The sequence below is a fragment of the Patagioenas fasciata genome, chromosome 1 (genome assembly GCF_037038585.1).
Source record: "Patagioenas fasciata isolate bPatFas1 chromosome 1, bPatFas1.hap1, whole genome shotgun sequence".
Taxonomy (NCBI): domain Eukaryota; kingdom Metazoa; phylum Chordata; class Aves; order Columbiformes; family Columbidae; genus Patagioenas; species Patagioenas fasciata.
In genome coordinates this window covers 169,274,907-169,300,987 of record NC_092520.1, presented here as the reverse complement: position 1 = coordinate 169,300,987, position 26,081 = coordinate 169,274,907, and the positions used below count along the sequence as shown (strand labels likewise).

Below are 26,081 nucleotides of genomic sequence, written 5' to 3'. Positions count from 1 at the left end.
ATATGTTTTCTGTTTCCACGCTTCTGAAAAACAAGGCAGACAGGAGACAGGATTTCCTTAAAATTTGTCTTTCCTAATTTCCCAGATGTCTTCCAAAATCTGGGTATAGGAAGAATCGAAAAGCAAAAAAAAAAGGCAGTAAAGTTCATTCTTGCCTCAGTCGAGACCTCTGATGAGGTTGTTAAGCTGTTAAATTGTATGGGGCAGATCTTGTACGATGGGAAGTTACTTGGCAATGATTCTGTAGATGAAGCAGCTACTATAACTTGTTCATAAATAGACCTGGAAGCCCTGCATCCAAACTTTGTTCCTCATTTACTGTACAGCAAACTGCTCAGGGAGAATTAAAATGTATTCTGCCTTGTATCAGCAGGCCTCAGAGAGCAGCTGATCCCTTCCATTGCCTTTGGACACACACCTGGGGATTGATGCCCACTTACCTGGTCAGTAAAAACCTTGGTGGTTTCCTCCAGCAGCAAGAGAATCTACTTGACAGGAGGGAAGGAGGGGAAAAGCCCAAGCTTTATCGCTCTTCTGGATAAGAACTAACCATCACTGGTGGTGCAATTGCAGCTGGCAAAGACCTGGGGACAGGGGTGTGGAAGCTGCCCCCAGTAGGAGCAGAAAATCTGGTAGAAAGCAAATGAGCCTGGTGGATGGCACAATCTGGAAGGAGGGCAGGGGGGTGTTCATCTTGAACAGAAAAGACTTGCAAGCATCAGTACAGTGCTGGACACGTGGTGGTCAGAGAAAGGTGCCTATGACACTTTGAAATAAAACTTCTGTGAAACAAGATCCAGAGCACAGTGCGAAGACTCAGCAGGCACCAGGTGTCTCCCAGTTCCTTAGGTGAGACAAACATGGACAACTTAGAAGTTATCTCAGTTTTTAGGCACCTCCTTGCTCTGTTTGCTGGTTCCTGCCTATGCTCTGATCACTTTTCCATAGTGTGTTTTCTCTGAGAATTCCCCATTCATGCTGTGCTAAGAAATGACATACGTGCGTGGTGCCTGTCTCCTTGCAGAAACCTACACCCATTAAACAATAACAGGAGAAACCCCCACAGGCACACTAGGTTCCTGTTACTTCCACTTAGGGCCAGTTTCAAAGGCAGACCAAGGTGGCAGCCATCTATCCTACCGAGAAACCGTACGTGCTAAAACTTTTACAAATGTGAAATTAGCCACCTGCAATAACTGTTGTAAAATTGTTAAATTAGTAACAGGGATTATTCTCATTTTTTGCTGGTATATCAGGGAACTAGCACGGAACAGCAGTAAAAAAGGCTCCCATATAGTCCAGAAAATAGGTTAAACCAAGTGTTGCTCCCGCAATGAAATCAGAAACCTTGCTGAGCTCACTGCAGGGCCGCCTGCGTGCGAGGACTTTAAGTGTCACCCTATATCCCCACTGGAATAGTACAACAGTGAACAGGAAAGAGTGATCCTTTTTTTAATGCCTGCTAAAAATCAATCTGGCATGAAAAGAATTACAAGTCACGAGATGCCACAGAAAACTGGAATGTTTAAGATTAATAAACCCACAGTTCACAACCCTATTTTTTTCCAGTTTGAGGCATCAGATCTTCCACACACATTTCAGTGAATCCTCTTTATTTAATTAAACAAAGTGCTTGAAAAGTCCCCATCAGTAGCACGGCTTCACTCAAGCATGTACTGTATCACAGAAGGATCCACTTCTTCTGCCATCAGACCAGCCTGCAGACTTTGAATTGTTGCTTTTTTCCCCAAACGCTGTCTCCAGAGGACAAATGCAGCTACGATCTGTGACTGCAGGTTGTGCGGGTGATTGACTTTACATCGATAGATGTCAGTATGGGACAGACCCAAGCACAGAACGATATGCTCCCATTCAGGTCCCAGTCTCCTCGCCAGTTTGTTCAGCTGCTGATCTGTTGGTGAAGTCTTCGAAATATATGGTGCAATTTCAGTTATATCTGTAAAAAGAAAAAGAAAATGCACACACATGTCACTAGGCAACGCTGCAAATACTAATGTAAAATCTTGTCAAAGGAGGGAATAAGCAAAGCTGAGGTGAAAGAATTACTTAAAGAAACAGAATACATACTCACCTAGAAAAAATAATGACATAATCAACCAGAAGATGAATTAGAGGAAAACTAATGTTCAGTGGACCGTACTAGGGAGCCTTGAGATTTTGAGTGTCAGTAATCCGTATATCAGAATTCTACTCCAGAGACAAGACTTCCAAAGGTAATTATAGATTTTGAGGTAGTGAACAAGAAAGGTTTTTGAGGAACATGTTTCCAGCAGCCAACACCCTCTGAAAGTCAATCTGCTTGCACCAGCATGATATAGTGGCAATTATGGGACCAATAACACCTTATTACTGCTGTTCTCTGATTCTCTTTGTAAACTTCTGAAATAACGTTGATTCCTTAGTTACTAGGTATTACTCTATTTTTTTGCTGAGGGCTGTTCACAGGAGATTCTTCTGTCTCCTAAGATGCTACTTACCCTTTGTGCCCTGTCGCACCTGGCAAACTCGTCTTGAGGAGACCAGCTTTGGGGGCTTTTGTTCTGTTCGAATAAACCCACAAGCACAGCTCAGGTGAACCCAAACAAACAGGGCATCAGCACTGTTCCCCAGTACAAATTATGTTTCGTTATCCCCCATCCCAGTTATAGTAACATTCTCAAAAACGGGCATATATGTGTGTTGTGTTTTAACCTGAGCTAGCAATACAGCCACGATAGCTGTTCACTCACTCCCCACCCCTTCCCCATCTCCAAATAGGGGAGAGAGTCAAAAGGGAAGGGAGAAACTCGGATTGAGATAAACACAGTTTAATAAAACAACAAAATATTAATACACTACTAGTAAATACACATATAAAATAGAAATAGAATATAAAATAAAAGCTACTCAATGCAATTCCTCACAAACTCTGTCTGCACCAAGCAGCTGGTCCCAGGAAGCAGCACCTGATCCTGAAAAGCCGGTCCCAGAGAGAGAAGAGAGAAAAAGGCAGAAAGGCCCAGAGGCCTTTGCAAAGGGTGGGATGGCAAAAGGCTGAAATAAATGCCCCAAACAGAACTTCCCCGAACAGGTCTCTGTCCTGGCTCTGACAAAAAGAGAGAGCAAGAGAGACAGAGACCAGAAGATCACAGCTCTCCTTAAATATGAACCATGATGCTAATGGGATGGAATACTCTTACTGATCAATCCAGATGTCAGTCAAGCTCTGCCCCATCCATGCCCCCCTTCCTTGCTGCCTCGCACCTGTGGGCAGAGCACTCAGAATGTCCTTGGCTCTCAGACCAGAGCAATTAAAAACATTAACTCTGTCACGGGGTGTTCTCTCTTGTTCCCAAATTAAATTTAAACAATGACTGTGCTAGCTATGAAAAGGAAAGGTTTCTAACTGCATGAAGAAAATCAACTCATTTTTAGTCAAACCAGCACAACGTGCCACAGCCCCATTCATCTGGCCTCCCTGAAGCTGTTGTCACGAGAGTGCAAGGAAGTCCCATGGTCCCTCAAAGACTTCTGCTCACTGTCCCTTAGTACTGCCCAAGTACCCAATATGCCCCAGAATGCACCCTTTATCTGAGAAGATGTTGAGCATCGAACTGGTACCCAAGTCATGGAGGACAGGATCAATACAACTACCAAAGCAGCTTTCATGGGAAGCATTAAGGTAGCTGTAATTATCAGCAGTAAAAAACTCTTAGGCACTGAATCAAGTATTTCTTATAAACACAAGTGACCTCTTTGTGTATTCCATACGGTCATCTGAACATTAAAAGAAAAAAAATAGGCAGTGTTAATAGCAGAGTGACAATACAGTGCTATTCAGAAACATGCTGTATGGGATCCACCTCACCTAACTACATTGGCCCCTCCTGTACTAATTATAATAGGATTAATTATCACTAAGGTGAGAAATAGGCTCTTTTAGAATTCAATCCATCTTACTGGAAAGAAGATGTCTGAAATAGATTAATCACTCCTCTAAACATGCACATTTCCACATTTCTCTCCATTGACTGTAAAAGGAGCACTGGGTATAAGCTCAGATGTTGATGCTGTGAACACCCAGCACTGATGAAACAACTCTCTGCCTGTAAATTCAAACCACATACCAGTTGCTTTAAAAAGGTGCATTTAGAAAAGCAGCATAAGATACCTATAAAGATACCCTTCGATAAAGATACTCTTTGATACCCTTTGTGATCACGAGCTGAAATGAAGGGTCAACACAGCCTGCAATTGCTGCTCTACTTTTGTTGCTGAAGACACTGCATCAAAACAGAGCAAAAATATCCCCAAGAAAATGCTAATTATAGCCTGTCGGTCTGAAGCAGCAGACTCTTTACAGAAGAACTGCTTTGCAAAATCTAATTTATAGCTCCAATATCACGCTCACAGTCTCCACTACTGCAGAACAGCAACACTAGAAACCACCACTCCTTCATTTTATCAAAAGTAATTGGTTTTTTTGCAGAGAATACCCAGAGTGTGCAAATGTTTGTACAATTTAAGCCCAATCATACGTAAGTATTATACAAGGCTGCTTTGAGTAAAGGGAAAATTGCCTTCTGAAGAGTAGTTAGGTCCCTTTGATCTTTCTGTCTCCAGATTGCCAAAGGAACCTGGGACAAGTGGCTGGTTTGGGGATGTGGCAAAGGATGAAGAAAGCTGAGGTGATACTGGGGGCGCTGCCCTATGCGGTCACATCAGAGGTGACACCAGCCCCACAGATAAGTCAGGACAAGGGAGTGCCTTTCATGAATACAAATATTTGAGAATAAATAAAATTTAAAATAAATATAGCTACCCGATGCTGTCACCAACACCACTTTTTGATGTTAAACCCTTGCATTGGCGTATGGTCAGCTTCTAAGCACAAAGCAGCGTGCCCAAAGGAGCATTACCTGCCAGCCTGGGCTTTTTGCTCTCACACTGGAATTTTTATACTTCATGTTCACTAGCGGAATGATTTTACGATACTGAAATGTGACCAAGCAGGGAGGCCTAACAATAATACATGTCAGCTTGCCCATCCAGCCTTTGATATCAGGCAGATTTTTTTACTACAACAAGTATCTTGCCTTCAGCCTGTTATCAGCCCTTTAATAAGAATAAGAATAAAACCCATCCAGGAAATCTTTTCATCTTAGGCTAGCATCTGATTCTAATATGGATGCAGGAAAATTCTGGGACAGAAGCCAAATGTTAAATTTAATACAAAGGACTGTTATTTTAGTCCCATTTTATTTTCTGTGATAGGTCTTTTTCAGCTCTGACACAAAGTCACTGAGGAAAACCTGAGACAAGTATTACATGATGGGCAATATTAGTTAGAGGTACAGAGAAATATTTAGTCAGATCTTTTAGTTATCACAAATGTAAAATCACAAAAAGATTTGGATATGTTCTAGGATTAATGCCACTTTTAATTTAATAAACATAATGGCATTTCAAGTAAAAGGGAAATTAGTTTTCTGTGCTCAGCACCCAAGCTGCTTTGAAAACATTGCAAAAACATTACAGATGCCTTTTTTTAGTTATGTTTACTACAGGTCCTCACTTAGAATCTCCATTTGTCAGGAACTGCCTGAGGGAGGTAACAAGATCAGAGCAAAAGTGTCAGTTATGCAGATCCTGCAGTTGCATTTGAAGGGTATGTTTAGGATGCTTTGACCTCAATTTTGCAAAAAAAAAATGTAAAGCTCTTCTTGCTTTAGGTGGATCTGATGTGGAAGTGTATGTGCTTATGTTAGATATATTCTTCAGCTTAGCAAAATGAGGACTGTGTGGTTAGAAATGGTAAGAAGCAGGGTTCAGGGCACCATTGGAGCATCTAAAGGGCTTCCCCAGAGAAGCTGATTTGTGGTGCGGTCGCCTCTGGAAAGGACACGGAGTGAAACACCATGTCCAGCTGTGGACACGGACTACGATGTGAAGTGCCAGAGCCACGTGCTGTGCAGATTTAGGGGCTAAAGTCTCGCTGCTTGCACTGAAGCCACAAAGTCCCTGAGGAACGGGGAACAGACAACTTTGTGCTGGGGAGTGAGCCAGCCTGGTGCAGAGCCGCTCTCCTGGGACTGCTGGCCAGCGCTCAGACGTGACAATCCCCTTTCTGTGGGCTGGAGGTGGGAAGGACTCTCTCCACCCTGGTGTTGGAGCTGAAAGCGACCCAGAGGAAGACTCACAGCTCCTTATATCCAAGCTGCAGCATGAGGCAACGTGCTTCTCCCCATCTCCAGCTCTCGCTGGTCAAGGAAGCTCATCCACCCTAAGCCTTTATCCCAGCTGTCCCAGTTAAAAAAACAGGCGATGTTGACAACTTCTGGCCTGCGTGTGCATGTGTGCTTCCAAGACCACTGCACAGAATGGGAGATACAGCGGTGCTGGTGAGTGTGGACAGGAAACAGAGCTGGATATAAATAGTATCACAGATATGTACCAGACACAACAGAGTAACCCGGACACCAAACCTACATATGGGGCAAAGGCAGCCAGTCACCACTTTTGCATTTCTTTTTCTTCAGGACCTCTCCAGCTTTAAGTAGGAGACTCCAAGAAGATGTTGTAACAATCAGGGGGACGGAAAACAAACTCACCCCAGCTTTGTCCTGCTTGGCACAAGTGGGAGGATGCAAGATAAAGTCCAGTGAAAATGGGCTTTGAATCACTTAAAGATTTTTTTTTTTCTTTCTCATCACCCTCTCTAGGTGATGAAAAAGCTGAGATCATCTCTTAGGCTGTCTTGCGTCATGGGAAAATCTTTATCAGTATTGAGGGACTGACCTCCCGCCCTCCATGCTGCTGGAATGCAGTGGGGAGCAAGCGAGCTTTGCTCCAACACAGGATACAGCAGCAAAAAGTGCTGAGGCATTTTTTGGTGATCTGCAAAGTACCCACCTGATTCTTCAGAACTGCTGACAGCCCGAAGCGCCTTATGGTTTTGTCTAAAGCACCCTTTTCTATGTAAGTGTGACCTCTCTGTGCATCACCAAAAGCATCTGCTTGGAGTTTCAGGGATTCTTCTCCCTTATGCAATCAATATATTTTTACATGATGCAACACAAACCCAACTTTTAGTCTTTTGCTCTTTGCTGTGAAAGCGACTTTGATGGAGATGATGTACTTGAATCCAAAGTGCTGAAAAAGTATCCATCAGCTGCTGCCTAATTCTGCAAGGGCAACTCCACTGGCAGTTCAGGAGACAGTTTGAGAGCCAGGGATACAATGGCCCACCTCTTATCTAATAACTATCTAATAAATCTGTCCTTTGGGAAAGGATGTTCTGGGGACTGGTGTTTGCTTGCAGTGCTGCCTCTGTATTTTATCCACTTAAATTACCGTGTATAATATACACTCATTGGATAAGAAGACAGAAGCAGCCCCGAAAGAGGAGATGGGAACCCTGGTCTCTCTGAGCTGCACATCCTAATGCTGAGGCTCCTCTTCATTCCCTTTCTCCAGATAAACAATTCCAGCAAAACATGTAAAGATTTCCCTGGAAAGGGTGAAGAATGCTTCCCAGTCTTTAGAATGGAGCCTGGTAGAGAGAAAACTCTCCTGAGAATCAAGGGCTACACTGAAACAGAGTAACACTGAATGCTAGAGCCCTTTGCAGATATAATGCTGGACAAATGCTCTAATTTTTATATAAACACATCAGAAACAGGTAGGTGATTCTGGGCTTCACACCCTGCCTAGCTGCAACAGGACTGTAAAAAGGAGTAATCGCATAGGTATGTGTCTGGCCCCAGCATCTCCTGCTGACAGGTGTACAGAGTCCTTCAGTGATCTGGACTCAAATCACTAACTGTTGTTCACTTGACCCTCTTACCACCAGATCCTGCTCATAATTTCTGGAGAGTTCAAAGCAAGCATTTCAGAGCCCTCTTTAATTGTCTTTCCTGGCATCTGGAGTACAGTTCTTCCCTGAGAAGCGCTAAACTTAGATCAAGCAGTTCCACAAGCAGCAAACCAAAAAAGTCTTGTTTCCCCCCGGTGTGAGTTCTACAGTTGACTCATGCTTCAGGACTTCTCCAGCTGCTTACCAATTCTCAAGATACTCATGAAATTGCTCCTCTCTGCACCAGCAGCTAGGCAGCCCTCTTGAATTTGGCCAACAGGTTTAGAAGCTACTAGGGGCAGACACAAACACACGACAGCCCACAGCGGAGGAGCACACAGCCTTGGTTACTATAGGAAATTGTGCTAAAATGGACTTTGAAGCTTCACAGAACTGTTGCGGCTAATGTGCTAGCAGTGACATTTGAGGCACTTCAGGTAAAGGGAAACATATATAATAAAGAACCTAGTGCCAGGCTCTGTTTCCCTCCAGCCCCCCCTGCGCACAGAGTACTTGTTCAACTAGTCTGAACCACAGACCCAGCAGTGGGGACTGAACGGGCATGGTCATGGTTGCCAGACTGCCTCCTGTGTGTTTTGGCAGCTGTGTTATGTTCCAGAAATTATTTAATGACTGGATGTCACAATAGCAAACAACTTGCACTTAATCAGGTATATTTTCTTTAAAGTGGAACTCCCTTGGCCTGAGCACAATGGTAGAAGTGGGTCAGGAAGGAGAACAACACTTGGTGGATCAGGTTGGGACAGGCTTTTAAGAGCACCGAGGTGGGGTTGCAAAACCTGAATTGGAAGGTGTGTAACACTCCCAGTAACAGAGGGATCAGAGACCTCTGAGAGCTGCAGCCCCCTTACAGAAACATAGAATGTCCTGAGTTGGAAGGGACCCACAAGGATGATCGAGTTCAACCCTTGTCCCTGCATGTGACAACCCCACAGTTCACACCATGTGCCTGAGGGTGTTGTCCAGTCTCTTCTTGAACACTGTCAGGCTTGGGGCCGTGACACCTCCCTGGGGAGCCTGTTCCAGTGCTCCACCACCCTCTGGGGGAAGAATCTTTTCCCTTGAGCCACCAGAAATGGTCAATGACAGGGAAAGCAGAGATTAATTGTTTTGAAAGAATCCCAGTGGGTGCTGTAGGTCACTGAAGTCAAAAGGCAGATCGTGGTGGAGGTCCTGGAGAGAAGGATGGAATAAACAGAAGGTGCTGGATAACTGCATGGGATGGCTTGCTTCAGTTTATTAGAAAATGGGATGGGAGGTGACAGTGGGTCTCCATTTGTACAGCGCTCTTCTGCTTTCTTCTTCAGCTGTTCTCTCCCAGCCTTACCCTAACAGGCCAAACGGCAGGCAAATGCCTGCCCTCTTCCTACAGCACATCCAAATTCATCAGCTTTAAGCCAACCTGTGGCAACGAACAACTGGTGTGCCAGATGAAAAAGTATCACTCCAGATACACGACACTTGGCAGGCTCCTGTGCAAGTTAAAAAATTATCATAAAGCATTATAAGGTTATTTAGTTGCTGTGAACTTTAGAAGGGTCTGATTCAGGACCTGTTTAAACACAAAAGCTCAAATAGCTCATCAGTGAAAAAAGTGGAACAGACTATCCAGAAACCAACCCCTACTATACAATTTGGGTGTTGTTCTTTTTCTTGTTGTCTTTGTTGCTAATTAAACAACAGTCTGATTCAAAGACTGGGAAGGGAACATTAGTGTTTTGCAACAGCTCCAAATAATCATGCTCCAGGGAACATGGAAAAATACTTCTCTTCTATATGTCACCATAGACGTATCTTTTTTATACATCTGCAAACAGCACGGATCACACAGCCCATCAAAAGTCTATTCAAAACTACTATGGTTTGCCTCTTGGTGTCAGTGAGTTTCAAAAAGCGTTTGACCGAGTGGTGAGAAAAAATTGAACCAAATCCTGTACTGTTTGAAGCAAGACAGCTTGACTCCATCTTTCCATATATAAAGTTAATATGCTCAGATTAAAATAATGTAAAGAAGCAGATTAAAATAACTTGAAGAAGATGTATACCCTTCTCCTGCCTTTAGGATGCGTGCAGCTGTGTCTCTGTCTCTCCTGCCCAGCGCGAGTGATGAGCTGCATGGGTGGCTGCGAGGTGGAAACCTGTGGTAGCTGTTCTACCTCTCTGTGCTGGTTGTCTCCTCTGGAGGCTGTTGCTTACTATCAAAGAGATGCCTATCTCCTTCATCTGAACCGAGGCTATTGGAGGACACCATCTAAGGATGATTGCCAAGCACAAGCTGATCTCTGTTTCTGTTCGGGAGCCCCCTCCTCTTCCTCCCATAGAGCTGACTCAACACAGGGAAATCCCAGTGATGGAAAACCTGCACATTGGTAGGAACAACAGGCCCAGCTACCTTCTCAAGAACGCCTGTATAAATCGAGAATATACACTATCTTCTCTAAGGTAATCAAAATTAAATCTTGGTCAGTTAAATAGTAATGCTAAACTACAGAATGGAATCTGTGCCATAAGCACGTTAAACGAAAAACACCTAAAAAAAGGGTTTAGAAAGTGGCACTTTTTTTTTTGACTGACTACATTACAGTAAAACAAATTTGACAGAGAATTTTATGATTGTCTGAGAAGGTCTGCAGTTTTGCTTCATAAATGCAGGATTGTAAAGTTTCTATATCTTGACAATTTCTGATCTGATGAATGCAAACAGTCATTAATATACAGACTGCATATGAATAAGACCAACCTCTGTCAATTAGTGATCATTAAACACTTACTCGTAAATGTACTTTTATCATGGTAATTTATACTTCCATGTGTTGTAATTAAATCATGAAAGGCACTAATCAAAATGAACGTAAATATGAAATAAATTTTTAAGACTGGCTGCATTCTTCCACATTATGTTGTTTTTTTCAGAGCTGTACTAAAAGACTGGAAGTTTTCTGTCTTATTTTAAATAAATTAGAATCTAGTACTATGACAGCTAACTTGCAGAATGAATTGTGGGCACGATCCTGAGATAATCAAATCTATGACAACTTTAAATGGTCCCCCACAAGTGAAGCTGAATCTACCCATGGTACCAAATTCACCTCCTTCCTGCCAAAAGCTTGCTGGTGTAATTAAAAAGTACATCTATCTTCATTCAACAGCAATTTCTTCTCCTGCGTGAGCTCTAAAGCATCTTGCTTTGTGACATTAAATACATTTGAAGTAACAGGGCAGGAAAGAAAGACAATATAAAATTGTGTAAGTCCACAGGCAATTCAAGAACTCAGACGTTTCTATTTTGGCTCAATACCAGCAGCTAATTCATATATTCTCTATCACTTGCTAATGATCACCTAGTAGCTGTGGATGTGGCAGCAGACTGCTAAAACCTGAAACATAAACGAAAGTTTTCATGACGGAAGTTTTCAGTTGTATTCCCACTATTCAGTTCCAGCAGCTATGCAGTTTTCTCAAACTTTTTTTTTAATCTGTCTTACAAGTTTTGTACCTCCACAGATCTCTGCTATACTGATGGCCTTCAGGATTAATCCATGTCAAACTGACTGACAGAAAAGTCCCTAAATAAATTCATGCTGTCTCAAGTTTGCATCCTTTTCAAGCCATAGGGAGCAATCCCTGGCTTCAAGGAGTTGAAAGCTATTGGGTTTTCACTTGCTCATTTGCTTTTTATTGGCAAGAGCAGGGACAAAGTTTCAGCTGCTAATAGTGTGGATATCATTCTGTTTCCCATGCATAAAAATCATTACAAGTCTATCTACTATTTCTCTGCTGTTGCATACCAAGAAATCAAATAATTGATTTCATAAATAAAATGGCAACTACAGATCCATGTGGGGAAACGAATATTTGTGCAAAGAAAACAAAACCACAACATATATCTGCTCTCTTTTCAAGCAGGATTACCTAAGCATTACAGACAGGACTGGACTTAATCATTGTGTGGTTTTATACTTTTCTATTTTTAGCAGCATTTGATGCTGCTGTAGACACTGAAGGGGAAGTAAAATGTGCTTGGTATTCGGTATGAATTTGTATATTGTTACACGTAAGTAAGCCATATGCATCAGCACTGAAGCCACAGCTAACGATGGCATCCTTGCAGCGACACCTTTGGTATAAATGCACGAGCAGGTTCAGGATGCTGTGTTACACTAAGGAAAAAAGAAATATCTACTCAGCTGGGAAGTTCTGAGGAACACCTAAGATTTTAGGAATTATTTGGAAGAACTGCTTAAATACATATGCTGTGCATTCAGACCTCGGCCAAAGACTTTTTTCCAAATATGACTTGAAAAGTTATACGGAAAGAAGATGTATGACCATGTTTTGGAAGCCAGATGCAACTAGTTGTGAGACAGCACAAAGCTACCTGATTGCCTGAGAGAAGAGATGAGAGTTTCTGGTTTATATGCCCTTGGTCACTCCAAGAGTCAACTCTAGAAATTAAAACATCGAATTCTGAAGTATGCCAGCAGACTTCTATATACTTTTGAATGCTCTGCGGTTGTTAGTGAATTCTATGATTCTATGATAATACTCACAACACTTTCAGCCATTAATTACTGGTCTGAGGCACACAGAGCCATCAGTTCCCTCAGCCAAATTTCTCCTCCACGCTATCACAAATAATAATTAACAATCAGCAGATGGTTGTATGAAGCCATGACAAACATAAAGCACATATATATTTGCATTAGGCTTCTCGTGGTTTGATAGGAGGCAAATGTTTACCCGGGTGGGCCGGGCAGCTCTGACAGAGTAATTCACCCACTCTAAGTGCAAAACAAAGACACCTGGAGCAATTAATGATTATTTTGTCAGCTAGGTGACAAACTTATCATGCAACTTTTGTCAGGGGATTGAAAGTTAACTTCTTTTGACAGACACTACTTGAATGCTTATTTCAAATAGACTGATCTGTCTTTCAAAGAGCTGAAGCAGGTGTTAATCTTACTGCTCTTTGTGTGCAGAAATCACAGCAGACTCCATGGGATGTTTATCTGCCGAGTACAATAACTGATAAAAATTTTTCCTAGCAATTTTCCTACCAAGAAATCTTTCTAAAGGCTGCAGCATTTCAACAGTAAAACCATGTGCCTGGACTTCAGCTATGGATGTTCCTTTCATGCAACAGCAAAAATCATACTGCCAGTTTGAAGGACTATTTTCTTATACAACACAACTAATTGCACATGTTTCCTTTACAGGACTTCAACCACGTATGACAACAAACCATTATATTTAGCGTTGATAAAACTGCTCATTCCTCCCAGAGATTTTTTTCTTCAAGTTGGCTCTGCTTTTTGCTTTGGCTTGAGCAGTTAGAAATATCAGAACCGAAGATCTGCACAACAGATGGAGCTCGGCTGAGAAGAATGCCTTTGGCTGGTGAAGATCTTTGCCTGGCAGGTGTCAAACCAAAATTAATACTGCACATATTACACTTTACTGAGTCTCGTATTTTAGCGAAGTGAGACAGCGTTCCTTCCTGACCACAAACATATATTAATAGAACAAGCCACGCAGAGCGAGCTAAAACAGTACTATCATTATGCTGAATCCACCACTGCTTGGCATTTTATTTAATCATTTACACCCACACAAAGCAAGTAAACAAAATGCAGCGGGTTAGTTTAGTGTCTCTTTATAGACATTTTGCACAGGTGTAAAAGACTTCCCCAAAATGCCATAAGCAACATGGATTTAGACCTCTCCTGGTTTCTTTTTTTCCTTTTTTTTCCTTGTGTCAGTGCTTTAAAGGCTTATGAACTTCAGATATTTTGACATTTGAAAATCCACAAGAAAAAACAGGTACTAAAATACCCTGCTCAGCTACAGCTGGTCGCTATGCCTGGCTTGCCAAGCCTGAAGGGACAGCTTTCCATAGGTGTCGGGAAGGAGAGCTTCAGGTGGCATCATCTGTGCTTCTCTCCATTTCCAGACTGGTGGGAGGCTTCGCATCGCACCCAGCCCTCTCAAGTGCCAAGTCACTTGAAGATCTGAAAGAAACCGATCTGGAATCTCATGGGTGGTTTGACAGATCAGTACTATCCAAAAGCAACTTTAGCTGACTGGTGGGGCAGTAATTTTAGAAGGTCACAGTCATAGGACTTTTAATTATCTGTAAAGCAAGTGTGAGATTATATTTGTAGCGTATAAATAAATAAATGAATAAATAAACATTTTCAAACTCTTAATAAAAAAAGTTCAAAGTCTTAGATGTCTGTAAGTCATATTCATCCCCATTTTGATTTCATTTCCACAAATTCGGGTTGGGGAACTGTCACACCCCCTCCCTGTGAGAAAAAGGATGAAAATGTGAGCGTGGGTGAAGTCATGTCATAAGCAGAGGTCCCAATTCACAGAGCACTTCACACCACCCCGGGTTGGACGAGCGCTCCTTCCCCTCTGAGTCAGCACTGACCTCCCAGCCCACGCGATGTCCTCACCGCCGGGGCTCGCGGCTGCCCTGTGACATGGCTGGTACTGGGGGACACGGGGGACACAGGGGACACGGCACTCAGACCAGCTGCCGTCATTAGAGATCCCAAGACAGCACTGAAAGTAATGAGGTGACTCACAGCTGCAGCCACCGCGTTTGAAGGCTGCGGACCCAATTACTCTTTTACTCACTCAGGAGCAGCATTTTGCCAAAGCAAGTGAAGCAAGTTCAAAATCAAACAAGCTATTAGCAAATATTTGTATTACTTACAGTATTTGTAGAAGATTTATGCCAGTATTAGTGGGACAATTCACACGCAAAACCTAAACATCTGAAAAAATCTTTTGCTTAAACAATTAACTTTCATGTCTCATGCATACAGAATAATGTTTTCCCTCAGAGTTTTGTAGTCTCTTAGTTGCCAGATTTAGATCCAGAAGTTAAATTTCAGTCACTTTGGCTTTCGTACACAGCGAAACAGAAATAAAAGTGTTTTAACATCAGAAATGAAAAGGCTGGAAGATCAGACAGACCATAAAAGATTTGTTTTACTTGGTTTGGGATGTTTTACACAGCTATGCCTAACCTAAGTAAAATTGAAACAAAACCAAAAAGCAAATAAAAAAACTGGACAAATCTATTCCATCCCAGAGATACAGAAATACAAACGATGCTTATGTCCCTGGGGGAGCCAAATCTAAAATCCTGCTACAAACAAGAGAGAAGGGCTGTTATTTCTTCGACAACTGTTCCTGTCATCACAGCTACCTCCTAGAGGTAACAATGGAAACCCAATCCTAAAAAAGGATATTTTTTAAAGTAAAAATCTTTATCTCGACAAACTTGTAAATAAAGAGATAAGCATTTGTTGTGGTTTTTTTGTTTGTTTTTTGTTTGGTTGGTTGGTTGGTTTGGTTTTTTTTTTATAATGCTGAAAATCTTAGTGCCAGAACTGTAAACATCAACATCTTCCTCTCCCTTCCTTCTTCAGGTGTAACTGCTATGTGTTGGTTGACTTTATTAAAGAAATCAAACACACCCCACAATGAATCTTCTAACTGATTTCAGTGTTAGACAGGACTAAATATTTTGAGCTTCAGATTCTAAGTGTTACCCAATTTTGTGTGTGCGCCCCCCAGAGAAGACCCGAGCAATCTGGCAATGTGAGGTTAACACTTTTCTGCAAAAGTGGCCTCAGATTTCCATTTGCAGAAATACACCATACCACATCAACGTATGCAAACCCATCTTTGCCGTGTACAAACCACACAGTGCCCAGCTACCCAGCCTGGCCTTCCACTTGCACTTTGGTGTGTGTAAATATCCTACTGACAAGCACTGAGGGTTCACACACAAGTTTACAAGTTCAGGTGCAGAAGACAGATTAAAATTTGGCTGCAATGCTTTGGTTTTCCCTTGTTTTGGAGATTCTAGCTTTCTAAGTCTGTTATACAGCCTAGGAGTTGCATCCTAAAGCCACAAGACTGAACTATTTAAATACCTTTACTGAATGTTTTAGATTGAAAATGAGGCTTCTTGTCTACTCAAAAGAGGTTGACAAGAACACGAAGGTACCACTATGACTCAGGTCTTTCGGGATATCGACTAGACATTATTTAGTGATATTTATACTGTATTTGAAATGTTTGAGAACTTCAGACACTCCAGGAAAGCTCCTTGCTCGAGGCACCTCAGGATTTAGAGATTTATAAAGAGTTTCACTTCCAAAATTGCCAAGTGAATGAGGATAGTCAAGCTGAAAACCATGAAGAGCCTCAATGTTTTCAAAAAGTCCTGTGCAGGTGGATTGTGAGTCAGGACAAGAATCCCTGGATCATCAGAAGAAGCCACTAGTCCTTTTTAAACAACTCATGTCCAAAGAATTCAACAAAGAGATTCAACAGGCCCCTTCCGTAAATGAAGCGAGGAAAGTAGAAGCGATTTTTAATGCTGTCCTTTGTGCCATGCAATTATTTCCACATGCAAGGAGAGAAACTCAGTCAACCAAGGCCGCCTGTGTTTTTAAGTGCGGCAGGACACACCTTTTACAGGGAACAGGAGTGTATTTGGAACAGCTGAACATAAGCTTAATGGAATAATTTAAAGCAGCATATAAAATTGTCTCGGATACACAACTGCAAAAAATTTGTAGCCCTGTGAACCCGTGGATTGCTATTTTAAAGACAGTTTCATTAAGAAACACAGCTTGAGAATATCTATCAAATAAGATCAGAGCTATATGCGGGGACAGCGGGAGGCAGCTGAAGCAATCTGCAGCACAGCTCTGGTGCTCATCGGTCTCTGACCCTGAGAAAAAATATAATTACTGCATGAGTACACATATTAGACCAAAAGAGAAAGCCTAGGAAAAGACAAAACTCAACTAGAAAGAGATGGTGAGAACTACTCAGGTTTTATGCAGTGGTCTACAGCTCTGTAGGTCGCAATCCTATATACTTTGTTAGACTGACAACATGGCTGTGGCTTTAATTTTGAAGGCCACGTTTTTCTATGGGAATCATTAAACATGACACACTTGTCCTGTTCAACAGAAAAACAAATCTGCCTCTACTTTTTTATTCCTCTGAAGCCTTCATTTAATTGTGCAACATTTGCTTTAGAAACGTATTTGAAGATGTTTTAGATATTACCTCATTTGTACACCATCCCAGGCTTTCCAGGAACTCTGAACCAACAGCCTTCTAGCCTTTCTTAATATCTGAACTACTGTATCTTATGGCTTCCACCCTGTACTGTCTGGAAACTCCCCATGAGACTGGCCTTGTGTTAAATACAAATGTGTAGGGAGAAGAGACATTGCACTGGAGAATTTGCAATCTCAGGCCTGGGTTGTGAAAAAAGCTTTGCATATGTTAGCTTATGTACACAGAGATTGCCATGATTGTGTGTAAATAACTCCAAAGAGCTGGGCCTACACAGGTGAAAAAGGAAAAGCACCAGAGGAGCCAACAGCCCAGCAGCTCATTCACGCTGGATTTCTGTTTGGAAAAGTGCCCATCTTCAGATGCCAATGGAGCTCTGCTACGCCTCTGAAGTTTTAATCAGAAAACCTGATTTACCAGGTCGCAGAAATGTAAACAATAAATTGTCCCAAATAATCTCAAGTGTGGACCTGAGCATACTAGAGTTTGGAAATCCACTGAGGTACTGATAACTAAAGGGAGCAGATAACCAAAGGGGTCAGTAGCTGTTTGAGCTAGAAAGGGTGAAATGTTATGGAGACAAATATGTGCACACGTGGTTAGGCCGAGGATGGGGCTCCAGCCTCGCAGCTCTGTGTGCTGTGGATCTTCCTGAAACATTTGACCCACGGAGCTAAGAAGGCTCCGCACAGAGGAGCTCCAACACATTTAAGATGGAGAAAGTGAGGTTTCAATCTGTTCTGTTTTCAGTCATCCAGTGATCACAAGTAACTCATTAAAATATCTGAAAACTTCTCCTAATGGTGCTCTTTATACGCGCGGGTACCATCATGACAATTCCTTGAAAATTCATGAAAAGCTACACCAAGACAATAGCTGATCCACTGTTGCTGTTTACCAAAGCATCCTCCAACATCTGCACCTCACCTCTATGCTGCCAGTTGCTTCACAAGGAATCTAAGGCATTTGGTTTCATTTTGAAAAAAACACCTTTGAGTCAAATTCTGATGTCTGGATTTCATAGATTCATAGAACAGTTCAGGTTGGAAGGGACCTTCAAAGCTCATCTTGTCCAATCCCCCTGAAATGAGCAGGGACATCTTCAACTAGATGAGGTTGCTCAGAGCCCTGTTCAGCCTGGCCCTGAATGTCTCCAGGGATGGGGCATCTACCACCTCCTGGGCAACCTGTGCCAGTGTTTCACCACCCTCATTGTAAAAAATTTCTTCCTCATGTCTGCCCTGAATCTCCCCTCCTTCAGTTTAAAACCATTACCCCTTGTGCTATTACAGCAGGCCCTGCTAAAAAGCTTGTCCTTGTCTGTACTTCACACAAAGAGATTTTTCCAGACAGTCCAACAGTGTGGATTCCTTCTGGTCTCCCACTCTTAGCACAGACTTAGTCTATTCCCACCTCCTGCCATCTCCTCCATCTCTCCTCTCCTCCCTGCCTTGTTTTGCGGCTGCTGGAGGACCCTGGAGCTGGGGCAGGGTTCTACCACCATGCCCATCGCAGAAAGGCAACTGGTCTGTGTCCTAACCCACGCCGGCCAGGCACGCAGCCCTTCCACCGGATGGGTGGACTCAGCTGTGTCAAAGGTATGTTGCAAGTTTTTCCGTAACAAAAAACCCTTCATACTTTTAAATAATGAATTTGGTTTGGTTTTGTGTTTTGGTTTGGTTTGTTTTTTTCTTTCTTCTCCAGCTTTTTCTTTCCTTCCCCGCCTACTTTTTCAAGCAGGAAGGAGAGTGACAGGAAGAATGATGATTTCCTCAGCCTCTGTTGGAAAAAAAACACAAAAATTTTCCACCAAGACAGATTTTTTCCCTTTTTTTTTTCTTTTTTTCAGTGAGGTTTAGAAGGCATATTTTTTTTAATTTAAAATTTCCTAAATAAGTGTCCAGTTAATACCGGTATTCCGTGTGGAAGGCAGCAGGGAGCTCATACGTCTGTTTCGTTTAGCACAGATCCCAGCCTTAAGTGTGGCAAGAGGTCAGCTTGAATTTCTCTCTTGAATTGTACCTTTGCGAAACCACTTGTCATGGTTTCAGCTGCACAAATCAGACCCCCCTAGCCCAGCGTGGATGCACAGCTTGTGATGCTTTCCTTCTGCCAGTTGGCTTTGTGTGCCCCCAGTGCTTATCTCCACTGCTTCCACATCTTTGCGAAGGAGCGAGGAAAGCACCGGTGAGCCAGGAAAGGACCAGAGTGGCCAAAAGCTGGGTCAGCCCTCCCATGCATGGAAAGAGCTGCAGAGACCAGTGTGACCAGAAAGGAGAAGAAAAAGGCACCGAGAGTATTGATTTTCCAGTGGTGTTGATGGGCAGAGGTCTGAGGAGGTTTGGGACCCCACTGTCGCGGGTGAGTGCATGTGTACATCACATGCTGTCTCTGTTTCTTCTCAGGAGTCAACCGTGTTTAAGGCGTGCTTTGTCTGAGCAGATGGCAAAGCGTGATGGCTGTCGGGTTAAGGTTTTGCTGCCAAACCAGCCCCCGGCTGTTTTCAAAAATAAAGACTGCTGCTCTCTTTACCAATGCAGAAATAGCTGTCTCTCTAATTCTCTCCTTCAAACTGTTGTTTTATGTATTACAGGAACACATATCCGGAGAGACAATAAAATTACCATTACACGATTTTTAATCAAGTACCTACAACAACCTTTTGCTTTAACGGGTGGTGGTGGTGGAGGTTTTGGGGTTTTTTTGACACTACTAGAAAAATCTGAATTCTCAGCTAGAAATTCACACTGTTCAGAGCAGAGCCTGGACCACCAGGTGCAGAAGGCGACTTGTCTCTCTGGCTATACCATGTCTTCTATGAAAATTAAAAAAAATGCTTGTGACACAGGAAAAATTCCAAACACCAATTGCAATAGCAAGTGCATAAGGCAGGGCTGTACCAGAAGGGACAGTGACAGAAACGCATAATAAATTAGTTTATTCTTTTGGCAGCTTTTTTTTTTCTTAATTTATTTTTGGCCAGGAATCTCCTATAGGGCTTGGCTGTTACCCAAACAGGCCCTTTCCAGCCAAGTCTCCAAGGGTGTGCTGCGACTACAGAGCACCACGGCTTCCTTGGGGTATCCCTCCTTCCGATGGCACGGCAGGGCTCCCCAGCACAGCAAGATGTAACCCAATGCCGCCCTGACCCGGCAGCAGGGCGTTGGCCTCCTAAAACTCAACAGCTATCTACAAAACATGAAATAAGTGAAAGTCCAGCAGCCATCATTGGCACAAGGAGGTTCCAGACGAACCAACACAAATAACAGCTCTTGGAAACATGACGAGTTCTGGGGACAAACAACCATCATCCTCTTTCTTCTACGACTCTTGAGCCTGCTTGCACCTGGAAACAGGAGTGGAAGAAACACCCCAACCACACACACGTGCAGCTTCTCAGCAGACCACCAGCAACTGTCGATCCAGCAACTGCAGCTGGAACACAGAAACCCTACACCAGCAATAAAGCACCGATGGGTCAGATTTTATGGTGTGAGCCCAAATTCAGTATCATGGAGCATGCATCGGCCAAGCCAGCTGTTCTCCCTCGCTTCAATGAGCCCTGAGTTGCTGCCCTGCCTGGATTTGCTGCTTTCCACATGGAACGTGTCATTAAGAGCAGCGTCTGCCACGACAACTGCTATAGCAGTGCACATTTTTGATGTGATAAGCTGCATTTAGAGTGGAAAAGTATTGCTTTGTGAGCTGAAAAGCAAACCAAATAATGAGTGACGAAGTCTGGAGCTTCAGGCCAAAGGTTTTAATATCTGGTGCCAGTCCTGTCTCCCAAAACAAAGCATAGTTTATGCACACTCTAGACAGTTTCTGTCTGGAGCAACACTAACACCTTCTCTCTTTATTTGCACTGTACATGAAGTGTCCTGCACCCCCACCCACGCGATGGGCTGAATCTAGATGGACCTTGCTGTTGTTTGTGGGTGGAAATTTAGGTGTATTGCAGAGCCAATAGGTCCTGATACTCTGCAACAGCACCAAGCAGAAAAGACAATATTGGTCTTTTCTTGCAAGGCTCTGGGGTCCTCCCAGTCTGATTTTAGTATCACCTGTGGCAAGGAGAGGGGGGAATGGTAAGCAGATCTGTGGCAGAGGTAAAAACTCAGGATTGCTGGAGTCTCAGTCATATGCCTTAATCACAAAATCATGCTTCCACATATACAGCAGACCTTTCTGATTCTTTCATTCTGGAGAGGGTGAGATGATTATGAAATTCCCTGTGCTTCCCTTGCTTTGGTTTCTTCCCTTATTTCAGGGCCTGACTTCAAAAACAGATCAGGCCATCGAACGCAGTCTGGACTTTTGCTTCCAAATATCTCTTTCGGCATGGAAAAGACCAACAACCATGGAATAACCAAGCAAGTCACCTTATTATGCAACAGACGGGAAAACTATTTGTGCTGGTATGCTGTGGTTTTCATTCCTCTGAAGGCTGCTTTCCTCCAGGGAATTCCAGTAACTGGACTAATTGAAGTGTGTTTTGACAAGTTAAAACAGCCCAGAAAACCCACCTATGAAATTACATCCTGGTAGCATCTTCCAAAGTAAACTGAAATCTTGGTATCGCAGCTCATTTGGGAAACTACTGCACCATAGCTTTCATTGGTTATGAGAACATAGCTTGAGCTTTTCTTGTAGATAACAGGTGGTCTTACACCTAATGACATGGCCTAATCTTCTCCCATACCAGGTTCTTGTACTGGCAAGGGTCCCACAGATCATCTTCTGAAACTCTAGCTAGAATAAAAACATACTGTATTAATTTATGCTTACTTCATCTGCTTTCTTCCACTTTAGATACGTCCCTCACAAAGTCATCAGCTCACACCTAAGGCTGTCTGTCCATCCCTGATAGACAAAGTAATCCAAGAAAACCAGAACAAGCTTCCAGCAGAGATGCCGACCTGTTGGGGAGACAGGGGCACTGGCAGAGTACAAGGACCAGGCAATGCTATCCTGAGAAAGTCTTCTTTTTTACTAAAACCAGCACTACCCATGAGCCCTAGCCATGTGCCATGTGCCAGGCACAGCACAGGGTTCCTGTCATGTAGGTCATCTTGGTTTATTCCATTATTCCACAAGTTGCTTTTTGCTTGTCACTGCCACAGAGAGAAAATATTTGCCGGGGTGGAGGGCAAACTGATTTTAGGATTTAGGATTCAGAGGGTAGAAGCTTTAAGATGCTAAAGGTTAGAACATTTTGGATGGTGAGCCACAAGAAGCATGGATGGACCAACTCTATTCTGGCTCCTGGGCTCAGCTGCAGCCTGGATGAGTTAGCACATCCTGGAGGTATCTACCAGGAAGACCAAGGAGACAAAGGCAGTGAAAAGGAAGGAAGTCCCAGACTAAAATATTCCATTTTTCCATATTTTTCTTCCTGAATATCCCAAAACATAAAGCAGACAGATTTTTTGCACAAGTGACCAGGATTTATTAAAGACAGGATATTGATATGAAACATTCATGACCCTCAACTTAGCAGTATTTCTCTTGGATGGGGTAACGAAGTGAATTTATTACATATCAGTGCCAAGAAGCTCATAATAAAAATACAGATTATAGTTCTCAGATTCATCAACTCAAACCAGATATTTTTGAAAAAAACACTCCAGCAGGAAGAATGTAAGTTTCATAAGATACTTGGGCTACTGAAGCAGCATATGAAATACATATTTTATCCAACAACAGGATACAAAGTAAATGATTTGATTTAAAAACCCTGAAACAAAGGCAGCTTGTGAAGACATGCGAAGGAGACACCTTGTCATGTTATGCCAGGTGTGGAGCGTGCAGGGGAAAATAGATATATATGTTAGACATAAACAAAGCAAGCAGAGATTTTATTGCATTGTGAGCTGATGATTTTACGATACTTGAAATAAAATCATAAAGCACGGATAAAGCAAGATAGAGAAATGCTGCAACTTCTTGGGAAGCCGAATAGGCAAAGGTTCAGACAAACCACAGCCGCAGCAAATCTTCACATCAATTTTACCCCAATCATTTGATCCCCTCTTCCCTTCCATTTCTGACCTTCATTTCTTTCTTTACCAGGACATATCTAGTAGCGAATCAGCCAAGGAGGACCCATTTATTAAACTCCTAATAGTGAGCTTTGAATATTTCATTCTGCTTCTGCCACGTTCCCTGCGAAAAGGAAAGATGTCTCTTCAAAATGCTCCCGGATCTCGCCTGCGTCGCATCTGCGTCGTCTGCGCGGCTTCAGGAAGACAACGCGTCAGCATCCTGCGAGACAAGGAACTCGGATGTCCCTAGGTACGACTGAAGGCATTGTCACTACCAAACGTTTCCAGAAATCAGAGTGTAACAGACCAGACCTCTAACAGCTCATCGCTCCTCATTTCCAGACATACTACCAAGGGAAAAAATTTAGCTTGATTTTAGTGCCAAGGATTTCCAGGGTTTCCAGTTCCTCACTTCTCCCAGCCCATCCTCAGGAAAAAAGAAACAACACAACAAAAAAAAATTCCCCCAAAATCCCCAAAAGGAAGAAAGATAAAATAAACCAAACAAGTAAGTACCATAGTGTTTCTAATTGCCTTCCAAAATATAACAAACAAAAAAGCATTTAAAATTGCTTTAGTCTGGGGACATTACTAATCATGAGAGCTCTGGTGCGTGTCTGTGTTCAACAGAGAATGTAATGGAAAAAAAAAATAGAGCATTAGTGACCATCCAAGAAAGATTTCATGAAAAACAGAGGAGAAGGCAGTTTGTTTGGATTTAATGTTTCCCCAGAAGCATCTCTAGTCCAAACATTACACCACAGGTCAAATGGAGGGGAGCCAGAAAATGAAACACTTTTAAAATAGCCCTTAAAAAGGAAAGTGAAAGTGGCCACTCTAGTTCCACCTTTCATGACCACAAAATGAAATTTCTGTGATGAAAAACAAATTTGGGCCCTGGTACCATCACTGAGTGTCAGTAAATATTGCAACCTAGACATGGTAAGTCCAACAGAATAATATAGGTCCAGCTTCTAAAATTTTTCCAGATTCTGCAATCCAAGCTGGTATTACTGCTTATAAGTAAGTTTACATTAAAATATTTCGGTTTGGAACTGACAGCTTAAAATACTATACACTGTCCTCAGCTCTCTGTTGCAGCCTTTCCAAGCTGCCTCCCTGCAGGAGAAGCTCAGCAAAGCTCTCCCACGAGACCGACTGCCACCAAGATAAGAAAAAGTGCTTGGGGCATCTGCCTTGGTAATATTTCATAGCTGTAATATTAGTCTTGCCAGCCTCTTTCACACATTGCAATACTCACTTTATTTTAGATGTCACTTTCAACTGAAGGAAAGTAACCTTTTCAATGATTGATAATGCTCAGACTTTGCATCCTGATGCTCATGTAGGTTCATTTCTCCTTTATAGCATTTCCCTGGGCCTCAGGGTTGAAGATGCTGAAGAAAGAGAGAAGGATGGTGATGAGCATTACGGCAACAGAAAGCTGTCACGTTGTCCCTAGCACATTCTCCCAGACAAGCCCCACAGTCTCCCTCGATGTCTCTCAAACTGGCAAGATTGCAAAATGCCTTTAAGGCAATTTTTCTCTCTTCTCCAGCTACTCTTTGAGAAAGAGATGTGCACCATTAAACAGAGAACCAGAAGGTTAAGCATTGAATTGCCTGAAAGACAGAGCACTTGAGGCCCAAGCAAGCTAAATGTCTTATTCAAAGCAAAGGCAATTCCAAACTTCTTGTCAAGCATCATTGAGAAAGAAGTGTTCTTACTCGAGGATGAAATGACCAGCAGCTTGCAGCACTGAACCAGGAAATACAAGCTTTGGGAGAAAACTTCAACACATTCTCAGAGGATGCTGACAAGAGCTTCAAAAAGCGAAAGTCTCCTGAGGCTGAAGGGAAACCCCCTGAAAAGGCAGAGGAGGTGGCACCTATCTACTCTGACATGTCATCTTCTGGGAAAAGCCACAGCCCCATAAAGTAGCAAAGGAGAAAAAATGAGAAAAGACAAGTTCTGTATTTTGAAATTGACCCAGAGAGCGAGACCTGCTACCACGCTGCAAGCTGAGCACTTCAGACTTCAGAGGCAAGCAAGCTCTGCATTTCTTAAGAGGAACAGGCAAATGTAAACAATGCTCCAGGGAAAAGACGGTGATGAAAGGTATTGTGCTGTGTGCTTAAAAAGAAAAAGTCCTCCAAACACCCGAGGGCTCCACAGAGCTCTGAACAAATGAAAAGTGGGAAGTGCAAACTTGCAAGATTTCAAAGACTGGATTTTCATGGGAGCTTCAGTCGCCTTCCTGGAGGCTGAGGCGCCCTCTGTGCTGTGCATGGGGCAAGTGAAGCTTCTGGGAGCAGGATCCACCGTAGCTGGCAGACTAAGAACCAAAGACATAAGAAATGCTGAGCCACACTCCCCTCCATAACGTGAGAGCCTAACACAGGGCCACAAGGAGGTGTGTCTCCATTCATGGTTCTCTGCCTAGAATCCTCTTCCAGAGCTGGATAAATCCTTCATTTCAAAAGCAAGTAATGTTACAGTCCTTTCAATGAGATCTGAGGATGAGTGCTGCCACTGACCCACCTTGCCAAATATCCCTAGGCACTCACAATTCATTTCTAAGGAGGTTTGAATCCACATCTCTCAGTTCCCAGAAGACTGCTTCAACCTCTTCGTTCCTCCTAGTGAAGTTGTTCTTCTGGCTGCCCTCAGCCATCAAAAGCACACAGGGCTTTCCTGCCTCCATTCACACCCAGTAGTTGCTCCAGGGTCTGCAAATTACCAGTGAAACCCTGGGCCTGAGCTGCAAAGGAATCTCAAGCAGGGCCCAGCAGAACTGCCTGTCCCAGGGCAGCCAGCAGAAGCCAAGGAGGAACAGGGAAAATTGAGTCAATTGAGGAAGCAGTTCTGGCCAGGAATGTCCTCGGTTTCTAAACTGCTTGATTAAAAAAAGGAAGAAAAGAAGAAAATTAGGAAGAAAAAAAAAAAAAGTCCATGGTAGAAAAAGCCCAGTCAATCAATTAGCCAGTCATTTCCAGTTCAAATATTTCCGTAAGTGCTTGGCAGTGTTCTCTACGTAAGGGATGGCT

The 26,081-nt window shown here is 42.9% G+C and overlaps 1 protein-coding gene across 3 annotated transcripts in view; it reads right to left on the bottom strand.

Moving 5' to 3' along the window:
- Positions 1-1,429: 1,429 nt before the first annotated feature.
- The window catches only part of SOCS2 (suppressor of cytokine signaling 2), a 92,520-nt gene continuing 67,868 nt past the window's right edge, over positions 1,430-26,081 (bottom strand). For all 3 annotated transcript variants that reach the window (XM_065837256.2, XM_065837246.2, XM_071800044.1), the window contains exon 3: positions 1,430-1,957. In XM_065837256.2, the coding sequence (XP_065693328.1) occupies positions 1,662-1,957 (296 nt within the window). In that variant the 3' untranslated portion in view covers positions 1,430-1,661. The remainder of the gene's footprint in view (positions 1,958-26,081) is intronic.